The sequence below is a fragment of the Oncorhynchus nerka genome, linkage group LG11, assembly GCF_034236695.1.
Source record: "Oncorhynchus nerka isolate Pitt River linkage group LG11, Oner_Uvic_2.0, whole genome shotgun sequence".
Lineage (NCBI taxonomy): Eukaryota > Metazoa > Chordata > Actinopteri > Salmoniformes > Salmonidae > Oncorhynchus > Oncorhynchus nerka.
In genome coordinates this window covers 69461774-69477081 of record NC_088406.1, presented here as the reverse complement: position 1 = coordinate 69477081, position 15308 = coordinate 69461774, and the positions used below count along the sequence as shown (strand labels likewise).

General features: G+C 45.0%; 1 protein-coding gene across 1 annotated transcript in view; it reads right to left on the bottom strand.

Moving 5' to 3' along the window:
* LOC115137481 (vascular endothelial growth factor C-like) overlaps positions 1–15057 on the bottom strand; it is a 53497-nt gene extending 38440 nt beyond the window's left edge. Inside the window, exon 1 of the mRNA XM_029673796.2 lies at positions 14484–15057. Within this exon, the coding sequence (XP_029529656.1) occupies positions 14484–14612 (129 nt within the window). The 5' untranslated portion in view covers positions 14613–15057. The remainder of the gene's footprint in view (positions 1–14483) is intronic.
* Positions 15058–15308: the final 251 nt, after the last annotated feature.

Genomic DNA, 15308 nt, shown 5'->3' with positions numbered 1-15308 from the left:
AGCCATGATCCCAACACTGGTCTACCAATGCATGCTGAGTCTTTCCAACTTAATCTCAACTTTCAAATACTGCAGCAGGTTGAAGGGCGAGGGAAAACCTCAAAGTATAGGACAGGAGAAAACGTGTATCTTACATGCTGTTCTATGCTAATTGTCCTCGTTGGAGTCTGAGAGTTAACCTGTTGGTTTCTCTTGAAAGGGCAGGTCCTGTATGTGCAAATCCTTGAGATACACTTGAATAACTTGAATTTTGTGTATTGTCAAGAGAGAATTGTGTGAAAATTTGAACTACACTCACAGATGTCTAATTGTAATTGTTTCCACAGAGCAGTTGGAATCGCTAAGCTGACACAGTACAGAGGGAGCCCGCTCCCCAGAGCTCATCGCTTTTAGCGGTATTGGCCGCGAGGGCATTACGTCACGACTTGTTGTTTTAGCGCTTGGAGTGCTGCGGTTGCACGCTGGCAGTCGTGGTGTAAGCTGATTTAGGAGCGCAGAGCCGTGTATGTGTGTGTGTGTGTGTGTGTGTGTGTGCTTGCGTTTATGTGTGTGCGCTCATTTGTGAGTACGGGTGTGTCACTGTCGTAACTTCAGACCAGGCGTGCAGCTCACACTCCTCTTCTTAACAAACGTCTTGCCTCAGTGAGTTCTCAATTAATCAAAGACTTCTAAGCTAACCTGTTGTCTCCAAACCAGTTTACAGATAGTCTATATGCACACTCTGCTACTCCTGATGAGGAGACCACCTATCTAGCCCTCTTGTTTAGTCACGGTGTCAGTGCATTCGGAGTTACTGGGGACCCTAAACATGTACCCATGACAAACAGGGAAGCTTGTGAGGACCCTTTGCTTTCTGAGGGGTATGACAAACAGAACAATAGAGATTAGTCAAACAGAACAGTTGATTGTGAAACTTGTAACGAAAGTCAATCAAATTGGTGTACCCACTGAATTTATCACTATGGAGGACTTCGTATGTCACATGTACCGTGACAGGCTTAGGTTATAAGGCAGTAGACAGAGAAATTATTGGTTGAATTCCATTTCGAAAGTAATACGGCCACAATCAAGAGATACTATCTAATATGACCCTGGGTCTTCTCCAGTCGACCAGTAAATCTTTTCCCTCTGACTGCGCCATTCCTCTGTTTGAGGTCCAGGACATTTGAAATGAACCCTTTCTTTAAGCCGGCAGAGCTTAAAGGAAACCAGGCTAAGAATGAATGGGTTGATTTCTCCTTTCTCTGCACCTCTACCACCTTTGTGCACTTCCAAATGGCAAGTCCTTATGTTGGCGGTATGAATAAAACCGCCAATCACCTCGGTTCTGTAGGGCTGCATTTAAAGGCGCGTGCACAAAGTCAACGTAGAGAGGCCAAGAGTTTAGGAGGAGAGGCTGGGAGGTTAAAGTCCACATCTCCTCCACATCTCATTCTCCTTCCCTCTCTTTTCTAATCAAACTTCAGCTACTGTTTGAGAAGTGGTAAAACACATGTAGGGGATTAGATGTACTTCCATATGTGAACAGAACAGGCTGAACAGGGAAGAGAAGAAAACGAGACGGGCTGAAAACTGGTGCAGTTATGAAAGGCAGATCTCGTCACCTGCTATTGATGTTTTCCGGGACCATTGTGGTCTCTGTAGTCTAGTGTGGTCTCTGTAGACTATTGTGGTCTCCGTCGACTAATCAAATCAAATTTGTATTATTCACATGCGCAGAATACATGTGAAGACCTTACAGTGAAATGCTTACTTACGATCCCTTAACCAACAGTGCAGTTTCAAAACATACAGATAAGAATAAGAGATAAAAGTAACAAGTAATTTAAGAGCCGCAGTAAAAAAGAACAATATATACAGAGTCAATGTGTGGGGGCACCGGATAGTTGAGGTAGTATGTACATGTAGGTAGAATTAATTAAATGACAATACATAGATGACAACAGAGAGTGGCAGTGTTGTGGGGGACGGGGACGGGGGGGGGTTGGCAATGGGAATAGTCTGGGTTGCCATTTGACTAGATGTTCAGCAGTCTTATGGCTTGGGGGTAGAAGCTGTTTCGAAGCCTCTTGGATCTAGACTTGGCGCTCCGGTACCACTTGCCATGTGGTAGCAGGGAGAACAGTCTATGACTAGGGTTGCTGGAGTCTTTGACAATATTTAGGGCTTTCCTCTGACACCGCCTGGTATAGAGGTCCTGGATGGCAGGAAGCTTGGCCCCAATGATGTACTGGGCCGTTTGCACTACCCTCTGTAGTGCCTTGCGGTCGGAGGCTGAGCAGTTGCCATTCCAGGCAGTAATGCAACCACTCAGGATGTTTTCGATGGTGCAGCTGTAGAACCTTTTGAGGATCTGAGGACCCATGCCAAATCATTTTAGTCTCTTGAGGGGGAATAGGTTTTGTTGTGCCCGCTTCATCACTGTCTTGGTGTGCTTGGACCATGTTAGTTTGTTGGTGATGTGGACACCAAGGAACTTGAAGCTCTCAACCTGCTCCACTGCAGCCCCGTCGATTAGAATGGTTGACGGGCTCGGTCCTCTTTTTCCTGGAGTCCACAATCATCTTTGTCTTGATCACGTTGAGGGAGAGGTTGTTGTCCTGGCACCACACGGCCAGGTCTCTGAACTCCTCCCTATAGGCTGTCTCGTTGTTGTCGGTGATCAGGCCTACCACTGCTGTGTCATCGGCAAATGTAATGATGGTGTTGGAGAAGTGCCAAACCATGTAGTTATGAGTGAACAGGGAATACAGGAGGAGGCTGAGCACGCACCCCTGAGGGGCCCCTGTGTTGAGGATCAGTGTGGCGGATGTGTTGTTACCTACCCTTACCACCTGGGGGCGGCCCGTCAGGAAGTCCAGGATCCAGTTCCAGAGGGAGGTGTTTAGTCCCAGGGTCCTTAGCTTATTGATGAGCTTTGAGGGGACTATGGTGTTGAACGCTGAGCTGTAGTCAATGAATAGCATTCTCACATATGTGTTCCTTTTGTCTAGGTGGGAAAGGGCAGTGTGGAGTTTAATAGAGACTGCATCATCTGTGGATCTGTTGGGTCGGTATGCACATTAGAGTGGGTCTATTGTTTCTAGGATGATGGTGTTGATGTGAGCCATGACCAGCCTTTCAAAGCACTTCATGGCTACAGATGTGAGTGCTACGGGTCGGTATTCATTTAGGCAGGTTACCTTAGTGTTCTTGGGCACAGGCACTATGGTGGTCTGCTTGCAACATGTTTGTATTACAGACTCAGACAGGGAGAAGTTGAAAATGTCAGTGAAGACACTTGCTAGTTGGTCAGCGCAAGCTCGCAGTACACATCCTGGTAATCCATCTGGCACTGTGGCCTTGTGAATGTTGACCTGTCTAAAGGTCTTACTCACATCGGCTGCAGAGAGCGTGATCACACGGTCTTCCAGAACAGCTGGTGCTCTCATGCATGTTCCAGTGTTATTTGCCTTGAAGCGAGCATAAAAGTAGTTTAGCTCGTCCAGTAGGCTCGTGTCACTGGGCAGCTCTCGGCTGTGCTTCCCTTTGTAGTCTGTAATGGTTTGCAGGCCCTGCCACATCCGACGAGCGTCAGAGCCGGTGCAGTACGACTCGATCTTAGTCCTGTATTGACGCTTTGCCTGTTTGATGGTTCATCAGAGGGCATAGAGGTATTTATTATTAGCTTCCGGCTTAGAGTCCTGCTCCTAGAAAGCAGCAGCTTTAGCCTTTAGCTCAGTGCGGGTGTTGCCTGTAATCCATGGCTTCTGGTTGGGGTATGTATGTACGGTCACTGTGGGGACTACATCATTGATGCACTTATTGATGAAGCCAATGACAGATGTGGTGTACTCCTCAATGCCATTGGAGGAATCCCGGAAAATATTCCAGTCTGTGCTAACAAAACAGTCCTGCAGCTTATCAACTGCTTCATCTGACCACATTTTTATTGATCTAGTCACTGGTGCTTCCTGCTTTCATTTTTGCTTGTAAGCAGGAATCAGGAGTATGGAATTATGGTCAGATTTCTGAATGGAGGGCGAGGGAGAGCATTGTATGTGTCTCTGTGTGTGGAGTATAGGTGGTCCAGAGTTCTTTTCCCTCTGGTTGCACATTTAACATGCTGATAGAAATTTGGTAAAACTGATTTAAGTTTCCCTGCATTAAAGTGCCCGGCTACTAGGAGCGCCGCCTCTGGGTGAGCGTTTTCTTGTTTGCATATGGCAAAATACAACTCATTCAATGCTATCTTAGTGCCCGCCTAAGACTGTGGTGTTAAGTAAACAGCTACAAGGAATATAGATGAAAACTCCCTCGGTAGGTAATGTGGTAATACTCTACCTCAGGCTAGCAATAGCTCAAGACTTCCTTAGATATTGTGCACCAGCTGTTGTTTACAAAAATACATAGCCCGCCACCCCTTGTCTTACCAGACGCCGCTGTTCTATCTTGCTGGTGCATCATATATAACCAGCCAAATATATGTTGATATGTCGTCGTTCAGCCATGACTCCGTGAAGCACAAAATGTTACAGTTTGTAATGTCCCGTTGGTAGTTTAATCTTCCCAATAACTCATCCGTTTTATTGTCCAAAGATTGCATGTTTGCAAGCAGAACTGACGGGAGTGGGGGTTTATTTGATTGCCTCCGACTCATCAGAAGGCAAGCTCGACCTCCGGCCTCTCTTTCTCCGCCTCTTCTTCACGCAGATCACTGGGGTCGGGGCCTGTTCCCGAGGGAGCCGTATATCCTCCGTCAGAGTAGTGAAAGAGAAAAAGGATTCTGCTAGTCCGTGGTGAGTAATCGCAGTCCTTATGTCTAGAAGCTATTTTCGGTCATAAGAGACGGTAGCGGCAGCATTATGTACATTATGTACAAAAAATAGTACAAAAATAAGTTACAAACAACGCAGATAAATGAACAAAAAACACAATCGGTTGGGGGCACGTAAAACGTTTGCCTTCTGCTCCGGCTACATCTTACTATCGCGGTCTCTGTAGACTAGCGTGGTCTCTGTAGAGTTGCGCAGTCTCTGTGGACTACGTGGTCTCTGTAGAGTTGCGCAGTCTCTGTGGACTAGCATGGTCTCTGTAGAGTTACGCAGTCTCTGTGGACTAGTGTGGTCTCTGTAGAGTTGCGCAGTCTCTGTGGACTAGCGTTGTCTCTGTAGACTATCGCGGTCTCTGTAGACTAGTGCAGTCTCTGTAGACTAGCGCGGTCTCTGTAGACTATCGCGGTCTCTGTAGACTATCGCGGTCTCTGTAGACTTCTGCAGTCTCTGTAGACTAGCCGGGTCTCTGTAGACTATTGTGGTCTCTGTAGACTAGCGTGGTCTCTGTAGATTATCGCGGTCTCTGTAGACTATCGCGGTCTCTGTAGACTATCGCGGTCTCTGTAGACTAGCGTGGTCTCTGTAGACTAGCATGGTCTCTGTACACTAGCGTTGTCTCTCATCTTAGCTGTTGTGATTCTGTTAGAATTCGTCTCCCATATGAAATTGGTCCCATTTGTCCAGCTTTGAAATGCTGCATAATATGTAATATCTCATTCCAGAAGATATTCTCAAGCACTAAGATGTTATCATAGCAAAATTGCTTGAAATCAAGGACCATGACCATGTCTAGCACACATTTCTGACTACAGAGAGTTGGATCTGATTATCTAATCACCACAGAAAAACAAACTGGGCACCTTTCACGTTCTCTTTAATCTGCTTTCATTTTCCTAGTCAGAAAAGACCTGTTGTAGAGAGCCAGGGTCAGTATAACAATGAGAAACAGGTTAAATGTTAACCCCTGAAGAGCTCAGGAGCACCGCTTTATACAATGTCTGCTACCAACAAGTAGCCTGAACTGAGCCTGTTCACGATGCATTCTAACCTCACTGACCCCATTCAATCTCCCCACTGCACCAAATGGGAGTTGGGAGTTTTGTATGTCCTTTGTGAGTCTAATCCAACTCTTTACTCTTCAGTCTGAAGATGTTAGGTATACTAGGAACGTCAAGCGTTCAGCCTGCTGCACTGACTCTACGGACGCTCCAGTCTACAGCGCCTGGTTCAATTGTGCTAAGGAACATTTTTTTAATTATCTCTAAATGAGACATGGATTGTGTATGTGTGCCATTCAGAGGGTGAATGGGCGAGACAAAAGATTGAAGTGCCTTTGAAAAGGGTATGGTAGTAGGTGCCAGGCGTACCGGTTTGTGTTAAGAACTGCAACGCTGCTGTTTTTTTTCCCTCTCAACTGTTTCCCTTGTGTATCAAGAATGGTCCACCACCCAAAGGACATCCAGCCAACTTGACACAACTGTGGGAAGCATTTGAGTCAACATGGGCCAGCATCCCTACAGAACGCTTTAGACACCTTGTAGAGTCCATGCAACTCAATATTAGGAAGGTGTTCTTAATGTTTTGTACATTCAGTATGTATATATGTAATATTTATTTGACCTTTATTTAACTGGGCAAGTATAGCTTCTATTGCTGTGTTACTTTCTCTGTATTTCTCGTGTGTTTTCTTACTGTTTCATTCTGACTTGTATTATTTCCTTAACATTATTTCCCCTCACCTTGATATTGATTTGCTGTGAAGTAGCTCGCAAGTAACCATTTCAGTGTACCGTTTCCCACCTGCTGTCTGTTTTGCACGTGACAAATAAACGCTGAAGCTTTGTTGTAGTGACAGGCGGTGTAGTATTGTGGTAGGTGATACCGTGCTAAAATGTCCATATTTATACTGACTCTCTCTAGCCCCGGTTTGTTGTAGTGACAGGCGGTGTAGTATTGTGGTAGGTGATACCGTGCTAAAATGTCCATATTTATACTGACTCTCTCTAGCCCCGGTTTGTTGTTTTTGTGTTGTGAGAGATTTTGCGTTTATTAGTTAAAGCGTTCATCCAAATAGGTTGTGAAAAGAATGGAACGCTCCTTGGCGGTTCAGTACCTCCATTATTATGGGATGTTCTGGTCTTTGTCAAACATGATACAGGAAACGTGGGGGAAGAGGCAGATTAGTTAATCACTGTTTGCCCTGATAGGATTACACCTGTACGCAGTGACAGCCCCTGTCAGTAACCCCACGAAGGCAGATGTTCAATGTTAGGAAGAAGTGAGACTTGCATAACATCACTGCTAGCTGGTGCTAACATCAAACAGCAAACACAAAGCAATTTGCTGTTTTTTTGTTGTTGCACCAATTAGGCACCATATTTGTAGGGGGCACTTCAAGAGAAAAGGCGTTCAGCCTTCATTAAATCATGAAACACTTGTTGCATCATCTTAACAATATGAATTAAGCATTGTTTGGTCACATTACACCCTAAGCACCTGGCACTGCGGCTACCGTTCATTTCCAGCTCACGTGAGCTGAACTAAAGGGTCTCCACTGCAGATAAATGTGTTTTGAAAACGTCCAGAACTTCTTCTGAGGACCGTGAACTCATTTGACCTCTTCTTGACTGCACTGTTTCCAGGAAGTTGGTGAGGCGAGGGCAAGAGAGTGTCAGAGAGGCACCATTAGTTGTCCTGAAGGACCATGGGAATACATTCTTCTCTCTGTTCTCAGCTTTACATTAACCAGACAGAGTTAGCACACAGCTATACATCTGACAGTGATGTTGATCCTAGCTTACGGTATGTCAGCTCTAGTTTTGTTATGAGCTACCACCTGCTGGCTGCTGTGTGAGGGAGCTGGAGGGTTCAGTAGCAGACATGCATACAGTACTGGTAGTCAAAGGCTTCCCACTGTGCTACTGTCACAGACATATGGACACACTGAGGATTCAACTGAGGATCATTGACTGCTTGTTGTTCATAAGGTTCACCATACGGCCTGGGTTTACGAGGGGGTCGTTAGTGGCGCTTTAGTAGCACAGACTGAATGAGGCAGAAAGAGAGAGAGAAGAGAGAGGCGGAAAGATGGCATGAGAAGCAACTGAGAGAGAGAGAGAGAGAGAGAGAGAGAGAGAGAGAGAGAGAGAGAGAGAGAGAGAGAGAGAGATAGAGAATAACGTGTTTGTGTGGGAGAGACATGGAGAGAGTGAGAGCATTGTACTCCTGGGTGGGTACAGGCATGTATACATTAAGGCGTCTAAGCATTAACTCAATTGTTAAAGCAACATCAACATCCTCTAAAGAAAATGCCTTGTATATACTGTATGTGTTTATATGTTTGTCCTCCTATTGTATTCCAGTGCTTGGGACTCCTATATACTCCACTGAACCTTTGACATGGTTTTTCCCTCTTCATTTTGGCAGGCACTCAAATACTTGCCATTGTAGACAATTCATAACCACATTGAAATGGCTAGTTTGTCCATAAAAGTGACAGCTCTCTTGTAATACTGACTTCAATTGCAACAGTGTCCTAACTCAAAGGACGGCTGAACTTTGACCCTCTCTCCCTTTGCCTAAGCCACATACAAACCCTACAACCGTATGTCACCGATTCATCTAGCTCCTATTTGATACTCTGACCCGGTGTTCTTTCTTGGTGAAAACGGATAAAGTGCTGAAAGTGATATCCAGTCGTAAGAACAGGAGTTGGGACAGGTGGGTTGTATAACAGAGATAACCTAGAGATAACGTTGAGCTGAGGAAAGCAGCTGTGAGGTAATCTCTTCCACCTGGGTTCTAACTGTTGGGCTTACGAGAACAACGGATTACTTCACACACTACACCGACTGTAATGGAGAAGACAGGAAACAGCCTTTAACCCCTACTCCCTACCTAGTCTCTTCACATAGTATACTGACTGTCATGGAGAAAACAGGAAACAGCCTTTAACCCCTACTCCCTACCTAGTCTCTTCACATACTACACTGACTGTCATGGAGAAAACAGGAAACAGCCTTTAACCCCTACTCCCTACCTAGTCTCTTCACATAGTACACTGACTGTCATGGAGAAGACAGGAAACAGCCTTTAACCCCTACTCCCTACCTAGTCTCTTCACATACTACACTGACTGTCATGGAGAAAACAGGAAACAGCCTTTAACCCCTACTCCCTACCTAGTCTCTTCACATAGTATACTGACTGTCATGGAGAAGACAGGAAACAGCCTTTAACCCCTACTCCCTACCTAGTCTCTTCACATACTACACTGACTGTCATGGAGAAGACAGGAAACAGCCTTTAACCCCTACTCCCTACCTAGTCTCTTCACATACTACACTGACTGTCATGGAGAAGACAGGAAACAGCCTTTAACCCCTACTCCCTACCTAGTCTCCTCACATACTACACTGACTGTCATGGAGAAGACAGGAAACAGCCTTTAACCCCTACTCCCTACCTAGTCTCTTCACATACTACACTGACTGTCATGGAGAAAACAGGAAACAGCCTTTAACCCCTACTCCCTACCTAGTCTCTTCACATAGTATACTGACTGTCATGGAGAAAACAGGAAACAGCCTTTAACCCCTACTCCCTACCTAGTCTCTTCACATACTACACTGACTGTCATGGAGAAGACAGGAAACATCCTTTAACCCCTACTCCCTACCTAGTCTCTTCACATACTACACTGACTGTCATGGAGAAGACAGGAAACAGCCTTTAACCCCTACTCCCTACCTAGTCTCTTCACATACTACACTGACTGTCATGGAGAAAACAGGAAACAGCCTTTAACCCCTACTCCCTACCTAGTCTCTTCACATAGTACACTGACTGTCATGGAGAAGACAGGAAACAGCCTTTAACCCCTACTCCCTACCTAGTCTCTTCACATACTACACTGACTGTCATGGAGAAAACAGGAAACAGCCTTTAACCCCTACTCCCTACCTAGTCTCTTCACATAGTATACTGACTGTCATGGAGAAGACAGGAAACAGCCTTTAACCCCTACTCCCTACCTAGTCTCTTCACATACTACACTGACTGTCATGGAGAAGACAGGAAACAGCCTTTAACCCCTACTCCCTACCTAGTCTCTTCACATACTACACTGACTGTCATGGAGAAGACAGGAAACAGCCTTTAACCCCTACTCCCTACCTAGTCTCTTCACATAGTACACTGACTGTCATGGAGAAAACAGGAAACAGCCTTTAACCCCTACTCCCTACCTAGTCTCTTCACATACTACACTGACTGTCATTGAGAAATCAGGAAACAGCCTTTAACCCCTACTCCCTACCTAGCCTCTTCACATAGTACACTGACTGTCATGGAGAAGACAGGAAACAGCCTTTAACCCATACTCCCTACCTAGTCTCTTCACATAGTATACTGACTGTCATGGAGAAGACAGGAAACAGCCTTTAACCCCTACTCCCTACCTAGTCTCTTCACATACTACACTGACTGTCATGGAGAAGACAGGAAACAGTCTTTAACCCCTACTCCCTACCTAGTCTCTTCACATACTACACTGACTGTCATGGAGAAGACAGGAAACAGCCTTTAACCCCTACTCCCTACCTAGTCTCTTCACATACTACACTGACTGTCATGGAGAAGACAGGAAACGCTCCTTAACTCCCACTCCCTACCTAGTCTCTTGAGTGTATCTGGGAGGACTGGCTAGTGGTCTTTTGTAGTTCAGTTGGTAGAGCATGGTGTTTGTAACGCCAGGGTAGTGGGTTCGACACCCCGGACCACCCAAACATGAAATGTATGCAAACAAGTTGCTTCGGATAAAATTGTCTGCTACATGCCATATTATAGGTGTAAGAAATATGGTGAAAATCACATCTACCCTACTAGAAGATGAGGTGGAGCTACAACCATATTGATTGCACGTATAGCCCCTTCTGCCACATCTACATGAAGTGCTCTAGGGGGTAAAGGTTGGGTTAGGGGTTGTCTCTATACAGGGGGTACTGGCCTAGGGGTAAAGGTTGGGTTAGGGGTTGTCTCTATACAGGGGTACTGGCCTAGGGGTAAAGGTTGGGTTAGGGGTTGTCTCTATACAGGGGGTACTGGCCTAGGGGTAAAGGTTGGGTTAGGGTTGTCTCTATACAGGGGTACTGGCCTAGGGGGTAAAGGTTGGGTTAGGGGTTGTCTCTATACAGGGGTACTGGCCTAGGGGGTAAAGGTTGGGTTAGGGGTTGTCTCTACACAGGGGTATTGGCCTATGGGGTAAAGGTTGGGTTAGGGGTTGTCTCTACAGGGGGTACTGGCCTAGGGGGTAAATGTTGGGCTAGGAGCTAGGGGATGTCTCTATACAGGGGGTACTGGCCTAGGGGGTAAATGTTGGGCTAGGAGCTAGGGGATGTCTCTATACAGGGGGTATTGGCCTAGGGGGTAAATGTTGGGCTAGGAGCTAGGGGATGTCTCTATACAGGGGGTACTGGCCTAGGGGGTAAATGTTGGGCTAGGAGCTAGGGGATGTCTCTATACAGGGGCCCTATCTTACAATGCCCAGAGGGATTCCCCTTAACAACACAGTGGGAAGCTAGGCTAAGTGCTAAGTCCAGGTCGGGTCCATTGTCTTAGGGAGCAGTAGGTAATGGACCCTATCCCACAGCCACTCTCTGACACTCCAGGTCCGTACGCTTCATCGCCTCAGGAAGTTTTCACCCTGCATTCTTCACCAACTGTAACACAAACACCCAGGCCTCCTGTACTTACACTACCAAGAGCCCCCCTTACAGAGGTGTGTGTGTGTGTGTGTGTGTGTGTGTGTGTGTGTGTGTGTGTGTGTGTGTGTGTGTGTGTGTGTGTGTGTGTGATGTGTGATAAAGCAAACAGTCACAAAGCAATCAACGTTTCAACATGAAATAGCTCCAGACCAATTATCCAGACCAGACTATTGAGACAGACCCACCGGCATGCACAAAGGTCTACGCTACGGTTGGGTTGAGGTCTGATCCAAACCTCAAGGTGACCACAAATTACAGCCGCCCCTCTTATCCCTAACAGCACCTACTCTACTCCTATTCACCCCCCATGGGCGTACCCCTTCTCAACCCTCTCAACCCAGCCCTGTTCTACTCTCCAGCCCCATTAGAACAGCCATTCATCCTCAGTACTCTTTCGAAGTGGATGTCTCACTTCGACGTGTGTGTGTGTGTGTGTGTGTGTGTGTGTGTGTGTGTGTGTGTGTGTGTGTGTGTGTGTGTGAACCCAACACTGATTGATGCATCCAAATGACCTCTAGTTGTAGGTGAGTTAAAGTGTAGTTACAGTACTGAAGAGGTAGACACACTGAAACTGCACAGGATGTGTTTCTTACTATAAAATCACACATGGTCTGGGTTCCAGTGTAGTTATTGGACAAATATTCACCGCTGTATCCTAACCATAGTCCTCACAGGATAAATACCTCCCACTTGCATTTAAAAAAAAGTAAGGTTGAACATGTTGTCCTTGAATTCCGATCAAATTTATCTTAATTACTTTTAATTTAATAACGACTCCAGGGGGTTAACATAACTGTGATTACATACACCCAAACACACACACACACACACACACACACACACACACACACACACACACACACACACACACACACACACACACACACACACACACACACACACACACACACACTCAGACCAATCACACCAGTCCCTATGGGAGGTGTTTAATGTTTTCATTAGATTTTCTAAATGTATGGCATATGAGGTCATTTATTTACACAGTGAATTTCATAAGCCATTATGATACTACTTCTTATCAGAGGTAGGTACTGGAAGTGAAACTATCCAGACAGGAAATCTTGTTTTTTCAGGTCATACTGTAAATAACCTTCATGAGCCAATGGGAGTACATAACAAGATCATTACTGAATACACACACACACAGAGAGAGTGGCAGGGTAGCCTAGTGGTTAGAGCATTGGACTAGTAACCGGAAGGTTGCAAGTTCAAACCCCTGAGCTGACAAGGTACAAATCTGTCGTTCTGCCCCTGAACAGGCAGTTAACCCACTGTTCCTAGGCCGTCATTGAAAATAAGAATTAGTTCTTAACTGACTTGCCTAGTTAAATAAAGGTAAAAAAAAAAATTATAATAATAATAATTTAAAAAAAAGATTATCCCTGTCTCCTTATCTCCTACTGCTACTGAGGAACTACTACTGAGGAACACACACATACACACACACACTGAGTCCCAGACACACACACACACTGAGGAACACACACACATACACACACTGAGGGATGCACACACACACACAGAGAGAGAGAGAGAAAGGAGAAGAGAGTTTAAGAATGAGAACCTGTGTTTTCAGTGCATCATCTACAGCTACAGGCTAATTTGAGACACTAAAAGTCAACTAGTAGCAGTGTTAATCCCTCCAATTAAGTGTCATATTATACGATCAAATAGCCACGTGTTTAAGATTATCCCTGTCTCCTTATCTCCTACTGCTACTGAGGAACACACACACACACACCAAGGGACACACATACACACACACACTGAGGAACACACACACATACACACACTGAGGGACACACACCAAGGCACACACATACACACACACTGAGGAACACACACATACACACACTGAGGAACACACACACATACACACACTGAGGGACACACACCAAGGCACACACATACACACACACACACTGAGGAACACACGCCAAGGCACACACACACACACACACACTGAGTCACAGACACACACTGAGGCACACACTGAGGAACACACACACTTACTGAGGCACACACACACACACACTGAGGCACACACACACAAACACTGAGGCACACACACACACACACACATAAACACTGAGGCACACACACACACAGTGACACCTGCCTCCACCCCCCTTTCTTCTGCTAATTTGAAAGTGCTTTTCTTTAATCTCCTTTTCATCCTTTCACTGTGAGGAATTCTCACTGCTCTCTCGCTCCCTCTCATCCATGATAGCCGACCCCCCCCCCCCCCCCCCAGCTGTGAGAGGGAACATACTGGAGATAAATATTATCCTGTCTATGATTTCATTAATTTAAAATGTATATGCTTAGTAAATCAAATGCCATGTATTTCGAGCCTTTTCTCCATTTCCCCATTAAAAGTTCAGACCTCCTGTTGATGTGCCCCCTTGTTTCAGTGATGTCTATGTTCACTTCATGCTGTACGGTAGTGAATGTTCAGTAACTTACATCATCACCAACTTATTATGACTTGCATTATGGCTTGACTTATTATGTCAAATATTATGACTTGCATTATGGCTTGACTTATTATGTCAAATATTATGACTTGCATTATGGCTTGATTTATTATGTCAAATATTATGACTTGCATTATGGCTTGACTTATTATGTCAAATATTATGACTTGCATTATGGCTTGACTTATTATGTCAAATATTATGACTTGCATTATGGCTTGACTTATTATGTCAAATATTATGACTTGCATACCCTCCACTCCTTCCCACATTCCCCAATATAATGTTAAAGTGTGTTTGAATATCAATTGAATAATTTACAATGCATAATAGTAATGCATAATAGTAATGCATAAAGTAATGTAAATAGCATGCGTTAAATAGAACACTTGTATCCAAATACGTACCGGCGCATCCCCTTGATCCTGATCATAATCATAATAGTCATGACTGAATTCATGACTCGATTCACTGGCTAGATTTGCGTAGAGAATCGCTGAATTGGCAAGGAGAACAGCTATTCCAAATAAGTGCATTTTAGAAGCAAAAAAACGTACTCCTTATTTATTGACCTCTTTTGGTCAAGCGCTCTTTCTCGAGTTCTTTTTCCTCAAAAGAAAATTAATAGCGCATCAGATATCCGAATGTTCGTGAGACCACTGTCATAGAAATGATGGAGACAGGTAAATAAGGCCGTTATTTTCTCCGTGAAACGAAAGCTGCTGGTGAGCTTTCTGCGTCAAACTTCTGTGTCGGCGGCGGCATCCATCCAGCGAGCAGATGAGAGTTTGGAGAGCATGAACGTCCTCGGAGCAGAGAATGGCATGTTTAATGCAATTTCACGGTGTCACTAGATTTTCCTCCTCCCCCTGCATGCGTTTTTTCTTTCCAGCAGCTCAGTCTGTTTCTCCAACGAATAGCTGCAATTTACTACTAGAAACATGAGTTGGGACACGCGCACCTTCTCTTGGAGACGAATCCCTTGTGGACTCAACATGCAGAGTGAAATGTCCTTTCTGTATTTCAATGGTTGTACACTGACTGTACTGCATATTTATATAGCAGAACGATGCTAAAAATCGCCATGAGTCAACACTTTTACCAATTATCAAACCCCAAGGATACGATTCATTTCCCTGTATTGCCATCATTACAAACTTTTGTGCAAGGTGCATTCTGTGGCCGCTACTAATGATTTACAGATTTTATTTAACCCATAACAATCAATTTCA